At 43.4% G+C, this 15,049-nt stretch overlaps 1 protein-coding gene across 1 annotated transcript in view; it reads left to right on the forward strand.

Annotated features, from left to right (window-relative positions):
* The window catches only part of btaf1 (BTAF1 RNA polymerase II, B-TFIID transcription factor-associated), a 41,066-nt gene extending 28,107 nt beyond the window's left edge, over positions 1–12,959 (forward strand). The window contains exons 26-38 of the mRNA XM_079512240.1: positions 30–182; positions 2,461–2,582; positions 3,821–3,988; positions 5,092–5,169; positions 5,291–5,420; positions 6,118–6,259; positions 6,693–6,823; positions 7,213–7,335; positions 7,714–7,866; positions 8,855–9,066; positions 10,071–10,230; positions 10,795–10,965; positions 11,420–12,959. Of these exons, the coding sequence (XP_079368366.1) occupies positions 30–182; positions 2,461–2,582; positions 3,821–3,988; positions 5,092–5,169; positions 5,291–5,420; positions 6,118–6,259; positions 6,693–6,823; positions 7,213–7,335; positions 7,714–7,866; positions 8,855–9,066; positions 10,071–10,230; positions 10,795–10,965; positions 11,420–11,566 (1,890 nt within the window). The 3' untranslated portion in view covers positions 11,567–12,959. The remainder of the gene's footprint in view (positions 1–29; positions 183–2,460; positions 2,583–3,820; positions 3,989–5,091; positions 5,170–5,290; positions 5,421–6,117; positions 6,260–6,692; positions 6,824–7,212; positions 7,336–7,713; positions 7,867–8,854; positions 9,067–10,070; positions 10,231–10,794; positions 10,966–11,419) is intronic.
* The last annotated feature ends 2,090 nt before the right edge of the window (positions 12,960–15,049 follow it).

A 15,049-nucleotide genomic window follows, 5' to 3' on the forward strand; every position in this document is an offset into this window, starting at 1 on the left:
CGTGTTTGCTCTTTTCGTCGTCCTTTCAGGCAGGCATACCAGACCCTCCGGCCATGTCTGCTGAGCTGATTCGCCAGAAGGCCAGGGAACGCCACTTCCTGGAGCAACTACTTGACGCCCGGAAGTTGGAAAACTACAAGATCCCCGTTCCCATTAAAGCCGAACTCAGGAAATACCAGCAGGTGTGTTTGTGTTAATTTTTATTCTTTTGACATTTCCTCCAGTAGTGGGTGAAAGATGACTCCCTCTGTGTTGTAACAAGTTAAACAACTCGGTGCAGTGCATCTTAGACACACTTCATCTGGAGTCTCATTGTTTTCCTGCCAGCTCCAGAAATAGATTTTTCGAATTGTTGACTGCTGCAGGGAGAGCCGAGTCGAAAGATAATGTAGAATGCTGACAACGGGAGGGCTTTCTTGACAGGCCACATTTTAAATGCTTTATGCTGGGAGCGAAGCTGACCCAGCCATCCACTTAATGGTGCTCTGCAGAGTTAGCAAGCTGAAATGCTATTACTGTTGTACTGTTTGTACTTTACGACACAGAAATATGGGAATTTGGGAAACCCATTCGCTACACATTGGAACAAGCGCACACTGTTTACCTTTTGTCAGAAGCTTTTACATGGCGGCAGCGTCGCGGTACAAAGGCACAAATTAAATCCGAAATGTGGATGGCAGAAAATCCACCAAGGACAGCGATCCTGGAGTCCGATTTATAGAGGTTTGAAAATCCTCCTTTCAACTGGTTTGCAACTGAGATTATATTTGCAATCCCATAGTTGGAACGGTGGGGCGTTTCTATAGGAACCGGACCAATGTTAAAAGCTTCCATAGGCCTCAACCATTATATAGACGGAGTATACGTCGTTGGGGTACGTATATACGGACCTGGGATATGACGCCACCTAGCGTCGACATCTGTATATATACGTACCTGGGGGAAAAAAAGAGTTAAGGGGGTTCCAGTGGGTCCCCAGCAAGTTTACTTTCCCTATTCACATCATAGGTTTCACCCCCAACTGCAGTAGCAGTTATGTACTACATCTAATCTAACAACAAAGATGTTTGATGGTCGTAACAGACATTCATCATTTGAAATTGTTTTTTCAAATTGTTCCTGACTAAATGGCCGTTCACACCAAGCACTATAACGATAACTATGACTACATCGTTCACAGTTGTCTTTATTAAATTTGTGGTGTGAACCCTGGCATCCACTTGAGTTAGAACACATTTTAAAACTATATCATCTTTATAGTAGCAGTACCTGGTTATGAATGGTCCTTTTTTAACCTTCAATTCTTCTCTGACTGCCAAGTCTGCCATAGCTTGTTTCTGGTAAATGGACTGCATTTATATAGAGCCTTTCTCCAAAACACTAGTATTTCACACACCGACGGGCCGACGGCAGTGGAAGCAATGCAAGGCACCCACCTGCTCATAGGGAGCAGTTAGTGGTTCTTGGCTCAAGGATACGTCAGTAAGCAGACTGGGATTCCAAGACGGAAGCTCTACCTCCTGATCCACTCTTAATTATGGTGCATGTGAACCTTGTGAAGTCATGACACACCAGCTTCAGCTGTCTGGGAAATAAATTGCTGCATTGATTTTTTTTAGATTTTTTTTTTTCCAGATTTTTTTTCAGCGTACAGTACTTGATGGGTGGGTCATTTTTAGAGTGACGGGAAACCAAGGGCAGAGCGAGAGGAGAGTCATGACAAGATGGGTTTGGATACAGTAAGGGTCCAGGTGCTCACAAGGAACCTATCATTGCTGCCGGGCAGTAACCTGTAGCTTTGTAGCTTTTTAGTATGACAATGTCACACAATAATATAGTTCAGAACGCATTGTTATCCTACTATTTTTTGAAGACTTGTGAATATTTCACCTACAGTATGACATGCCTGAGAAGTCTGTCTTTGGGTTTTATACATGTATCCAATCAAAGAAAAAATACTAATGATAGCTTGTGACTGAATAATGACTACACTAGATCTGTTGCGAATGTGGAATTTCCTTCTGGTTTGAGTAAATGGTCACGCCGCTCTCGTGACTTTCCCTACTTGCGAGACTCTGGGGATTTACTATTCTGTCCATATCGGGTCGCACCTCAAACGGGGCTGAGTCGGCTAAGCGAACTCCGCAACGTTCGACACGGCAACTCGCGTTCGCTTGAGATAGCGCCCCTCTGCTGTGGTTTAAAACTTTACTTTATCCCTTAGTACTATAGTAGGAGGGGTGCGGGACCATTTACTCAAACCTGAAGGATATGACGCACTAGCTGATCCGTTTGCTCACAGGTTCTTCTTTTCAATTTCCTGAAAAGTACCGGTTTTGGACGTACACAGTTTCCAGCCAGTGACACAGTGACTATGCTCTTTGGCTTAAGCTACCAGGCACCGCCCCACGTAATCAGTTTTTCAGAATTCATGAATCACCTTCCCCTCTCCTCGTCCAGGATGGAGTGAACTGGCTGTCCTTCCTGAACAAGTACAAGCTGCATGGCATCCTGTGTGACGACATGGGTCTGGGCAAGACCCTGCAGTCCATCTGCATCCTGGCAGGGGACCACTACCTCAGGTACTGCACCACTCGCATCATCGCATTGGTTGTTGAAGGAATCTGAAAGATTGATGGGTAAATCAGCAGATTGATTTACCCCATTATTAAAAACGTAAAAGCACCTGTCATTTTCGATTTTGGCATTGGCTAGTATTCAAAAATAGCAGATAAACAAGCTCAAAGCGTGTCACTTTGTGTTTGACACTTTGTTTCTCTTCTGGCACAAAACCTTTCAGGCATCGGGGTCTGTGGCCAAATATACTCTATATAAATTTTACTTGCTGGCCTTTTGCTACATTAACGCAATCAGCGCCGGGATTCCTTCAAAAATATTCAGTATTGTTCACTTCCCATTGATGCTCTGTTCCTTGTTTTATTGTGAATAATTGTAAATGTATGTGAAGTTGTGTGTGTGTATGAGTGTATAATATATATATATATATTCTAGTGTGAAACAAACAGCTGAGGTTGTGTGTTTTTATTTCAGTTTTTGTTTTTTTTCCAAAGTAAAAAATAAATAAAAAATAGAAGCTCTGGGGTGCTGGGAAGACATGGCCGCTTTTACTCTGTAAAGCCCCCCCGCCCACCCTTCTGTTCCGGAAAGAAACGGAGATATTTTTTTGCTTGCTTACCTCGCTAAGAATCCGATAATAATCGCTGATCCCTCGTGTTCATATTTTTGAACGAGAGGCAGTCATGCAGGTGAGAAGTCAGAAATGAAGAGCTTAGTATATCCTTCTGATCAAAACCAGGGAGAGCGCCCTAGATTAGGAGATATGAGGCATTCTTTCTGCAGTGGTAAACAAGGAAGTGACCGGGACCGCAGATGAACAAAGAACGAAGCGTATGGTGGCCTTGGAGTCCAACTAAAAAAGAGAAATTCTGAATATTCTTCTCTCGTTTGATATCATTGAAGATGCACTAGGACGTGTACACACGTCCTAGCAACCCGTCGGTTGGATTGCTTATGACGTGTGGGCACGTCGGGTGGACTGAACCAGTCAAGGTTTGTAGAACGTAAATTTGAGGGCAGCAGGTTCACTTGGCTACACTGCTAAGCAAATGAGGAAACTTCGCGATATTGGTTTACGAAGCGTACGATTTTATACGTTTTGTCCAAACTCGGGGAAACTGATGGAGCTTGGACTAGTTGCATGTGCACTCTAATCACCGTTTTTACTCGGCTAAGCAGAACATTTGCATGGCAACATTAAAAACAACATTTCGCTGCTTGTACGTGCATGTGTGTGTTTCAGGACACAGGAATATGCCAGAACCAAGGCGCCAGACAGCAACCCCCTGCCGTCCCTGGTGGTATGCCCTCCCACCCTGACGGGCCACTGGGTGGACGAGGTGAGCAAGTTCTGCACCAAAGAGTACCTCAACCCCCTGCATTACACTGGGCCCCCTACGGAACGAGTCAGGTAAGACATGTCTGTCCAGTAAATGCAGGGATGTTGTTTGTCTGTCAAAATTAATATTAGACCTGCAATGGGCTCTATTGCACACATAATAACGCTTCCTACTTTCACAGGTGTTACCGATGATACTTAACTAATTAAGGCTCTGTTACCTTTCGTGTACAGTGTTTTTTTTATTTATTTCAAGGACCCCCCCCCCCCCCCCCATAACTCAGAGTGTACAAATGTACACCATCTGTACACTCAGAGTTACTTACACACCCGTAACCCGGCCATTTGGATCCCACTCAGCAGCTGAAACCCTCATCCACGCCTTCATTTCATCCCGACTGGACTACTGCATTAGCATCCTCTACGGCATCACCACAAAAAAAAAACCCCACAAATGACTCCTCACCACCTACAAATCACTGCACAACCTGGCTCCCCCCCTACCTCTCCGATCTCCTCAAGCCACACGCCCCCTCAGGTCCAGCGACGCCGGCCTCCTTGAGGTCCCTAAAAAAATAAAACGCAAAACCTGGGGCGACAGGGCCTTCTCTGTGGCCGCCCCTACCCTCTGGGATGCTCTCCCCAAACATATCTGAGATGCCCCCTCACTTCCTACCTTCAAATCTGCACTGAAAACCCACCTGTTCAGAATCGCATTTCCAAGCTGAAACTTGTTATATGCACTGTTTTACTACATAATTGTTTTCTCTAATAAAGTTGTAATTTTTCTTGTCCCCCCCCCCCCCGGCCCCATCACATGAAAAGCGTCTGAGTGTCATGAAAAGCGCTATATAATTCCCAGATATTATTATTATTATTACTCAAGGACACCTTTGAGACCCACTGGTGTAGCAGTGTTTCCAGTGAGCCAACATGCACAATATAGCAGCACCCTGACTTTGTTTGACCATCAGTAACACCTGTTAAGGAAGGGGGTCAAAGTTCTTTCCAAAGTGTGTGCATAGAGCCCATTAAGAACTGCCATGATTCATGCAAATATGCAACAAGAGAGGGGGGGGGGGGGGGGGGGAGTGAGATGACATCTCAGTAAATGCTTTTTATTTTATACCTCTTTCTACCCCTTACTATAATATACTGTATGTTTTCATTCCCAGGTTGCAGCATCAGGTGAAAAAGCACAATCTTGTAGTAGCCTCTTACGATGTCGTTAGAAATGACATCGACTTTTTTAGGTGAGTTACAGTATCTACCAGCCCACGCCTGATTCCGAGACCTAGTTTTTGCACTTATTTATTATTGTCTACCACAATCTAGTAAGTAATGACGACACAGTGTTCCATTCTTTATTTTCAGAAATATAAAATTCAATTACTGTATCCTCGACGAAGGTCACATTATTAAAAACGGGAAGACCAAGCTCTCCAAGGCCATCAAGCAGCTGGCTGCCAACTTCAGAATCATTTTGTCAGGAACGCCCATCCAGGTAAAGAGGCCACCAGACTTCATAACCTTTTTAGTTGCCGGAGCTTTATCTGTTGAAATACTGGCCTTTTTTGTTCTTTGAGTAGAATGATAAAACATTTGCACATGCTGTGTCTTATTATCAGTGGTTGTATTATTTATTAAAATAATTTAATTATTTTTTAGTCAGTCCTTAGAGATTGGATAATGATTTGCTCGTGGGAGGTCTTGCATGGGTTGTTGTGACGTGATCGATGTCAGTGTTTTCGTCGACTAAGACGAAAAATGTTCGTCGACTACCTATTTTCACTGACAAACTAAATGGAAACTAAATGAACTAAGCTATGAGGACTCATGTATTGACAATTTCGTCAACAGCTAAAAACGAGACTAAAATGCTAGGAAGGGGACTAGTGGACACGAGATCCAGTATGAGTCATTTTACACTTGGTTGCATGCTGAAAATAGCAGATCTACAAGCTCGCGACGCGTTGTGAGCTTGTAGATCTGCTATTTTCAGCAAGTGTAAAATCAGTCATTACAACAACATCAAGGCCCACCAAAATACATTTTAGTCGACTAAAACTAGACTAACACTAAGACATTCCAGGTGACTAAAATGTGACTAAAACTAAATAAACTATTCAAGAGACTATGACTAAAACTAAAATCAAAATTTGCTGCCAAAAACGACACTGATCGATGTCCTCGTCCCTCAGAACAACGTTCTGGAGCTGTGGTCCCTGTTCGACTTCCTTATGCCAGGCTTCCTGGGCACGGAGCGCCAGTTCGCCGCCCGCTACGGAAAACCCATCCTGGCCAGCCGCGATGCCAAGAGCTCATCGCGGGAGCAGGAGGCAGGTAAGGATGATCCCTTCTCTCTGGTGGTCAGCCTTGGTTAATCTGTCGAGGCCTTTTCAGACGGGGAGCGACTGACGCGCCTCGTAATTACTTTTCAATGATAAGGCATGCATTTATTTTGGACGGGCGCGGTCCTGTGAAAAATTGTCGCACGCGCGTGCTCCTTTTCGTGCACACGCCCACGGGAGATGAGACCTGGATTGTGGTGAGCAATTTTTTTTTCTTCGCGCCTACGTGTCCTGCGCCCCTCATGAGCAGACCTGTCGCTGATCCAGGCCACAACTCCTGCGTCACTCGCTCAGAGTCTGAAAAGGCCTTTAGTCAGAATTAATTCATGAAATTATAAAATTCCATTTGGATGTTTCCAGGTGGATGTATTGATAAAACAGAAATGGTGCTCATGTTGACATCTCCACTCTGTGCGGTCTCCTAGGTGTCCTGGCCATGGAGGCCCTTCATCGACAGGTGTTACCCTTCCTCCTGAGAAGGATGAAAGAAGATGTGCTACAGGACCTCCCTCCCAAAATTATTCAGGACTACTACTGCACCCTGAGTCCCCTACAGGTACCACTAGTGCTGCAGCCCTGCATTATTTTCTAGGCTGTTGTTCCATTTGTTGACTTTGTGGATCAATCGAATAATCAAGAAGAGCCTTTTTGTTAGTTAAACTCATTGCGTGCCCTGGGTTTATAGTTTTTTTTTTTCATCTACCTTCACTGAATATTACGCGCACAGATGTCGTAGAATCGGGGAAAAAGTCATGGCATGTACGCGACTATCCGTTTGTAAGTTACAAGCTGTTGTGGAGAGCTCGCTGCACGAGCAGTTTTCAATAGGAGTGGATTAGAGTGGGGAGAGAAGACGGGGCCCTGTGCACGTGCCTGCGGTGCTTGTTCAATTTAACAAGCCCTCCAGTGTAAAAAGTCTAACCAGTTTTGTTAATTGTTGTGCAGGTTCAACTGTATGAGGACTTCGCCAAGTCACGAGCCAAGGTCAACGTGGAGGACACGATCGCCAACCCCTCCACGCAAGAAGAAGAGAAGCCCAAACTGAAGGCAACGGGTCACGTGTTCCAGGTACACATGACGTGTTGTATACCGAGTTTAATTAAAAACTGAGAGATGCATTCTAACCCATTAATGAGGCCCATTCTACAAATGCCTTCTAAATCAATAGTTCTCACACTTTTTCCATCAATGTTCACAAATGGCACATGTACAAGCTCGCAGTGCGGCACAAAGTGACGTGCTATGAACACTTATCCAAGCAAACAAAAACCTATTGTGGATTGAAATTGGCTAACTAAATCGCTTAATTGGTAACATTTGAGAACTGAACGAACTGAAGTACTTATGTGGGTTTTTGTTTTCAATGCGGTATAGCGTATACTGTATATATACTGTAGGACTTTGTTTTATGGTAAACGTGTGCATATTGTAATGGTATCTTTCTAGGCTCTGCAGTACCTGCGGAAGCTGTGTAACCACCCAGCCCTGGTGCTGACCCCACAGCACCCCGAGTACAAGCGCGTCACAGAGCAGCTGGCAGAGCAGAAGACCAGCCTGCGAGACCTACAGCACGCTCCCAAACTGTCTGCACTCAAACAGGTACGAGACGGTGGTTTTCAACCAGTGGTCCGGCGGATCTACCAGTGGACCTTGAGCAGTGTTGTTTTCGTTGACTAAAACTAAGACGAAAAATGTTCATCGAGTGCCTTTTTCCACTGACGAAAACTAAATGGAAACTAAGCTATGATGACTAAAAATAAGATTAAATATACTGACAATTTCGTCAACAAATAAAAACTAGAATAAAATATTAGGAATGGACTATAGCGGACTAGAGATCCAGTATAAGTCATTTTACATGTGGTTGCATGCTGAAAATAGCCGATCAGTCATTACGACGGCATCAAGGCCCGTCAAAATACATTTTAGTCAACTAAATCAACTGTAGATTTAGTCTACTAAAATCCTATGATATTTAGTCGAATAAAACTAGACTAACATTAAGACATTTCAGGTGACAAAATTGTGACTAAAACTAAATGAACTATTCAAGAGACCAGGTGGTCCCCATGCAGCTAAATGATGGAGAATTGTTAACCAAATGGACCCTTATAGATCTTTAACTCTTGAGTTACAGACGTGTTATGGCCATTCTTTTCTATGTGCGTTTCTTGCAATATTCATTTCCACTCATTTTGTATGTCTGTGACAAATTATTGTTAAACATCTGCATTACTTAATTTACAAAAAGTCTACACAATTCAAGAATGTAGAAAAATTGTTATTTGGATCAACGTTTGCCAAAAGCAAAGAATTGTAGACAAAATCGTAACTAACGACTAACAAAATATTCTTTAGTTTTGCGTCTGAGAACAATGGTTCCATTTGTACACTCTCAGTTACAGAGCTGTTATGGCCATTCTGGGCTGGCTCTTTTCTTTGCGTGTTTCTTTTAATATTACTTTCCACTCATTTTGTATGTCTGATAAAAAATATTTTATTTTTACAAATATGTCCACCACGAGCCATCGTGGCGATGACCCCTGATGTAATCCCAGCCCTGACGGAGTGTCTTTGTGTTGTCCAGCTGCTGTTGGACTGCGGCCTGGGAGGCAGCGGTGCAGTGGATGGAGGCACGGAGGCCGTGGTGGCCCAGCATCGTGTGCTCATCTTCTGTCAGCTGAAGAGCATGCTGGACATCGTGGAGAACGACCTGCTGAGGCCCAAGCTGCCCAGCGTCACCTACCTGAGGCTGGACGGAAGTGTGCCGGCCGGCCAGCGCCACTCCATAGTGTCCAGGTCAGTGGGGGAGGGACTGCCTTTGTGTCCTGAAAGAGAAAAATTTATATATTCCTCCCGGTTATTAAGTCAAAGTCGTAAGATTTGTCACACACGTTAACGCAGTGAAATCTGTTCTCCGCATTTGACCCACCTCCTGGAGCGGTGAGCTGCAGCCGTACCGCACCCGGGAATCGTTTGATTAGTTGATCCAACCCATTGATGCTGAGTGACAAACAGGGAGGCATTGGGTCGCATTTTTACAGTCTTTGGTATGACCCGGCCCGGGGATCGAACCCCCGACCTCCCAGTTTCAGGGTGGACTGGACACTCTAACCACAAGGCCTGTTACCACATCATTATAGACCACCTCATTGAAGAGAACTTACAGAAGCCCATGGCACACTGAAGAAAAAATGTAAAGTGCAAAAAAACAATCGGAAGTAAGCTGTATGTGTGCTGTTACTAGGTTTACTGTATGCATGCACTTTGGTTGAGAGCACTATTATTATTCCAGCCACATACAACAAGAAGCTCAGACAAAAAAAATAATCCTTTTTTATTCTTTAAATGTCGTGGCAGAACATCTCTAGCTTCAAACTAATAAAGCATGACCAGAAAATGCCTGGTGAATTTAAAGTGAAAGTTGTCTAGAGTGAAAGTTATATCTTTCTTTATAATCTCTTTTAAGTTACACCAACATTGTTCTTGTGAAACACTTTAGTTCTCGTAGGTGAAGTATTTATAAAGGTAATTTCCCTTGGAGATGCAGACCATTGTCACACTAGTTTACAAGAATCCAATTTATCAGTTATTTTTTATCCCATAGTGCGGCTTTGCCACTGAACACAGCATTTTGGTGTTTTGTGTGGCTTTGCTCTCAAACTACTATAATTCACTATCGACAGATACAAAAAAAAAGATTGGACAGGGACAAGAGTCAAGACTCTGTCTTATGTTCTTAATGCATTTGCAGAAATCTTCCTCGCATCATCAAGGTGTTTGTTAACCGCACTTTGTTTCAGGTTTAATAATGACCCCTCCATTGACGTGCTGCTGCTGACCACCCATGTGGGAGGTTTGGGTCTCAATCTGACGGGCGCAGATACGGTAGTGTTTGTCGAACACGACTGGAACCCCATGAGGGACTTGCAGGCCATGGATCGTGCACATAGGATAGGACAGGTACTGTACCTTTTGCTTTATACAAAGAGGATACCGTGACTTCATACACTTACTAGCACCCTTGCTAAATCTGCTGTTATTTACACTACAGTATGTGTGTGTTCTTCGTTAATTTGCGCTGTCCTGTCTAAATGACAATTTTGCCCCGGGCTAAGCCTTCCATAGGTGTGCATCATTCGTTATCAATGCAATGGACCAATATTGAGGTCAGTTCCCAGAGTAGGTGTATAGTGACATGTACACCAGTGCTCTCCATAGACCCCATTTCTTTGCCAGGCAAGATCTCACTGAAGCCAGTACAAGATCTCACTGAAGCCAGTACAGAATCTCACTGAAGCCAGTACAAGATCTCACTGAAGCCAGTACAAGATCTCACTGAAGCCAGTACAAGATCTCACTGAAGCCAGTACAAGATCTCACTGAACCAGTACAAGTGAAATCCATGTAGGCCTTGTGATGGCTCCGAAATTTAAGAATGGTGTGCAACATGGGGTATTTAATAATAAAATGAAAAATGGTCTTCTACATCAAGTGCCTTCTGTCACACGTGTCTCTGTCCTGCAGAAACGGGTGGTGAACGTATACAGGCTGATCACACGAGGCACACTGGAGGAGAAGATCATGGGACTCCAGAAGTTCAAGATCAGCATTGCCAACACGATCATCAGCCAGGACAACTCTAGCCTGCAGAGCATGGGCACAGATCAGCTTCTCAACCTCTTCACTCTGGACAAGGTTAGGACAATCATGCTTGTTTTTAATGTGCTTGGTTTAGGCTGCTTGAGTTTGAAATTTTAATCATAGCAAATATTGATTTGAAAATGTAATCATAACAAATATTGATTTAGAATGTAGACATCTGACCTGCAAATGAAATCAAAAAGAATTTTTCAGAAACTCTGACCTAATATAATGCACATCAAGCTTGCCTAGAACAACAGATGTATCCTCGCCCCCGTGTTTTACCCAACCAATGTGTAACCACCGTGCTCTGACTTATGGTGCGTTACCCGTGCAAATCATATAAATGATTTAAAATAAAGGTAAATAATTCCTGGAAATAAAGGTAAAGGGAACCGACCCAATGTGTAAATGGCTCTTTTACCGACCCAATGTGTAAATGGCTCTTTTACCGACCCAATGTGTAAATGGCTCTTTTACCGAACCAATGTGTAAATGGCTCTTTCAGGACAACAAGGGTGAGAAGATCGATGCGTCGCCGTCCACCTCAGGCAAGGCCTCGATGAAGTCTGTGCTGGACGACCTGGGAGAGCTGTGGGACCAGCAGCAGTACGACACGGAGTACGACCTGGACAACTTCATGCACTCCTTGTAGCGACACCGCCGCTGGCTGTAGCACCCCCCCCCCCCCCCCCACCCAAATGGAACCTATTTGGTTCCATCCGTACGCCCTCAGTTTCACACCTGTAATTAAGGGTCCATTTGGAACTCCCTCAAGGAACCCCATTGTTAGAGAACCGCTGCCCTCTTATGCCCACCCACCCACCCACCACCAACACAGTGTCATCCCAGCTAGCATGGGCCAGGAGTGACGACACACAGTCATACCCAGCTAGCATGGGCCCAGAGTGACGACACAGTCATACCCAGCTAGCATGGGTCCAGACAGAGGCCCCACGCCACATATAGGAACAAATGTACGTCGAAGATATTATATTTTCTGAAAAAGTTATTCATCCTCCATTTCCTGATTTCTCAAATACAGGCAAGTGGGGAGGGAGGAGCCAATGTTTCTGTTTGGCACGTCGGTCAGGATATATTATATTTTCCTCAAGACCAGTTGCGAAGCTGCCAATAGTGATTTATCTATACAGCTGCAATGACTGTCTCACAATATTTGTTTACATTTTTGCCAAGTGTGAGCTTTTGTTCCCTTAGCAGGCAGACTACTACTGCATAGGGCGATATTAATATGTAGCCTCTGCAGTATACATATATATCATCATAGTTGAGTTATGGTTTAGTTACTGAGGCAGGTGGCTAGCCTTGGAGCATTGCCCACCCTTCTCTCATGCCATATTGCAATTGTACAGTATTAACAGACATTTTACCCCTGACCCCCCCCTTTCTCTTCAAAGTCTTAAAAAGCACTCCCAATACCAGAGCACACCTGCCGAAGGTTTTGGACTTGTTGGATAGGAACCATGTTTTAGTATAACTAAGGGAAATGGTGGCGGTGGATGTGAAGAGCCTGCAAGAGAACCCCCCCCCCCCCCACACACACACACACACGGTCAAGCCAGCTGCTCTTTTCTTTTTTTGTAGCAAGCAATGTGTTTTGGTGAGTTTGTGCTACGACAGTTAGTATGTGGCTTGGATGGGTTTCAAAGTTGCATAGTGGATGCGTAGTGACGGTATAAGACTCCCTCCCACCCTGCAGATGGCGGCAGTCTATATATGCATGCCTGTAAAGAGCACACACACTCATATTTGGCCAAGGAAATGGTCTTTTTTTTTTTATATAATTGAAGAAATGGGAGAATCTGTTATGAACTGCTTCTCCTTACACGATGAAATCTATCTTGGAAAAGCACCGCACTGAGGCAGCGTTGCAGGGACTGAATCTCGGGGCCAAGTTGAAACTCATGGCACTTGAGACTTGTCACAAAAGTATTTTAAAAATAATAATTCTGACTTGTATATATTTCTGTAATGGCTGCTTTTTGTCTAAACTGTTGGAATTGTAATAAATTCTACAGACCTTTGAAGTAAGTGTTTGTTTGTTTTGTCCAGGAATTGTTGCGGGAAATTCTGAAGCAGTGGTTTTAATGATCAAACAATCAATCGATTGTGTTCCAGCTTCGATCATTGTAACGTCCCATTTATCACTATCACAATAAACTCAAGGTTTTAAAGAAAATAATTATGTTTATATTATCCTAGTGAAACAATCCTATAGGAACATTTGCATCGGAACATTGGAAAATCCTAAAGGATTTTGAACATTTTCAAATGTTCAATAGAATTTCTATGGGATTATGAAAATTGATCATTTGTGTCATCTATCATTCTTCATAATGTTATCGATGAGGGTGCAGTACTTAGTTAAGACTAGTCATTGGTCCGACAAACGACAACCTACCTCAAACCCTAACCTAATCATAACAGCTAGCACGGGAGCAGCGCATGTCCAATGTTCTCCCTACTGGAAATGTTATGTGGGCTGCCTATAGAACAAACAAAAAACACGAGGTTGAGTGAGTTAACGCTACTTCTAGATATAAACTAGCCTATAATTATGTTGGGGACCCCTTGAAAAAACACCTTCAAGGATCATTTGGAGTCCCTGGACCCCACTTTGAGAACCAGTGCTTTTAACTTTGGTTGGAACATTTAACAATCTACGTTTTCATACAATAGGCCTACAGTACAAGCATAGGCCTGCTGCCCTGCCCTACACATAATCAAATTCTAATTAAATTACAGTGGTAGCTAAGTATTAAGGTCTAATAATGCGGACAGTACTGTCTGAGAATGGTGTGACCAGAAAACTCCCCTGTCTGTCAGGTGGCGCACTTTTCATTGTATTTCTCCTGATTGAGTCAGATGACTGACACCTGTCTATGAATGCAAAGTGCCTTTTCAGCGTCAAGAGGTGGGTTTCTCAATTTCTACTTGTCTTACACTGATAACAGTAGTCAGTACGCAGCCGCCAGCCATAGTAGGCCTAATATTCATTTTTTGTTCTTTATTTTTAAGGTTTTTGCTTGATGCCAGCCCCTAAGTCAGGCCTGGTCGGCTGGTGAGTCATCTTTGTTGTTGAGTCATCAATTAGGCTAATGCTAAAAATAACAACGGGTTAGTTAGTGTCCCCCCCTGTGTGTGTGTGTGTGTGTGTGTGTGTGTGTGTGTGTGTGAGAGCACACGCGCTTCAGTGACGAATCAACACTGAAAATAATATTGCATCAATGATGCATGAATGATTCATCATTTTATAGGCCAGAATGTGAACCCAGGCATGTTGAGTAGCCTTCACCAAAGTTTTGTTAGAAATGTTGAGTATGGGTCGGAGGGTCCCCAGCATGTAGAAACTGTCGGATGATGATGTTAGCACATTTGGGCAAGTAGCTATGGTCACTTATTAAATAAATAAATACAATTAAATCAATACATGTATTTATTTAATTTCATTTTTAATGTATTTAATTGCAGTATAATGTATTGTTAAAGTTTGATTATGTATGCTACTTATATAGTGAGAAATGCTTCACGTGTATTGGGTCAATACCACAGCAATTAAGCGACCAATGCAGATAGGTTGACTATATTATGTCTGAAGGCAAATTTATCAGATTTGCCTGCATTCTCAGCAATTAAAGAGCAAAGCCAAATTGTCACTAGTTGTTTCTTTTATGTCTATTCCTTTCTTTAACTTAATTTGTACCTTGTATAATGGATGTGAGTCCTATAAAGATAAATTGAATTGTGCCAGTAGAGGGCATGGTGGCGCCGTCCATTTGGGAAAGACAAGTGGTATAGGCCTATAGCCCAGTGGTTCTCAAAGTGGGGGTCCGGGGACCCCCAGAGGTCTTTGAGGGAGTTCCAGGGGGTCCCCGGCGAAATGATAGTTAGGAACCAAATGGACCCAGTCCCATAAGGGTCCATTTGGCTCCATTTGTACTGAAGAGCAGAATGAGTTGTCGAGGGCATAATGTAAGAAGATAGTAGGTCAGATATCATCCGTAGTATCATGTCATTATCATGGTCAGTATCATGGTCAGTATCATGTCATTATCATGAACAGTATCATGATCAGTAACATGTCAGTATCAGTTTCATGACCAGTATCATGTTCAGT

This window comes from Electrona antarctica, assembly GCF_951216825.1.
Source record: "Electrona antarctica genome assembly, chromosome: 10".
Lineage (NCBI taxonomy): Eukaryota > Metazoa > Chordata > Actinopteri > Myctophiformes > Myctophidae > Electrona > Electrona antarctica.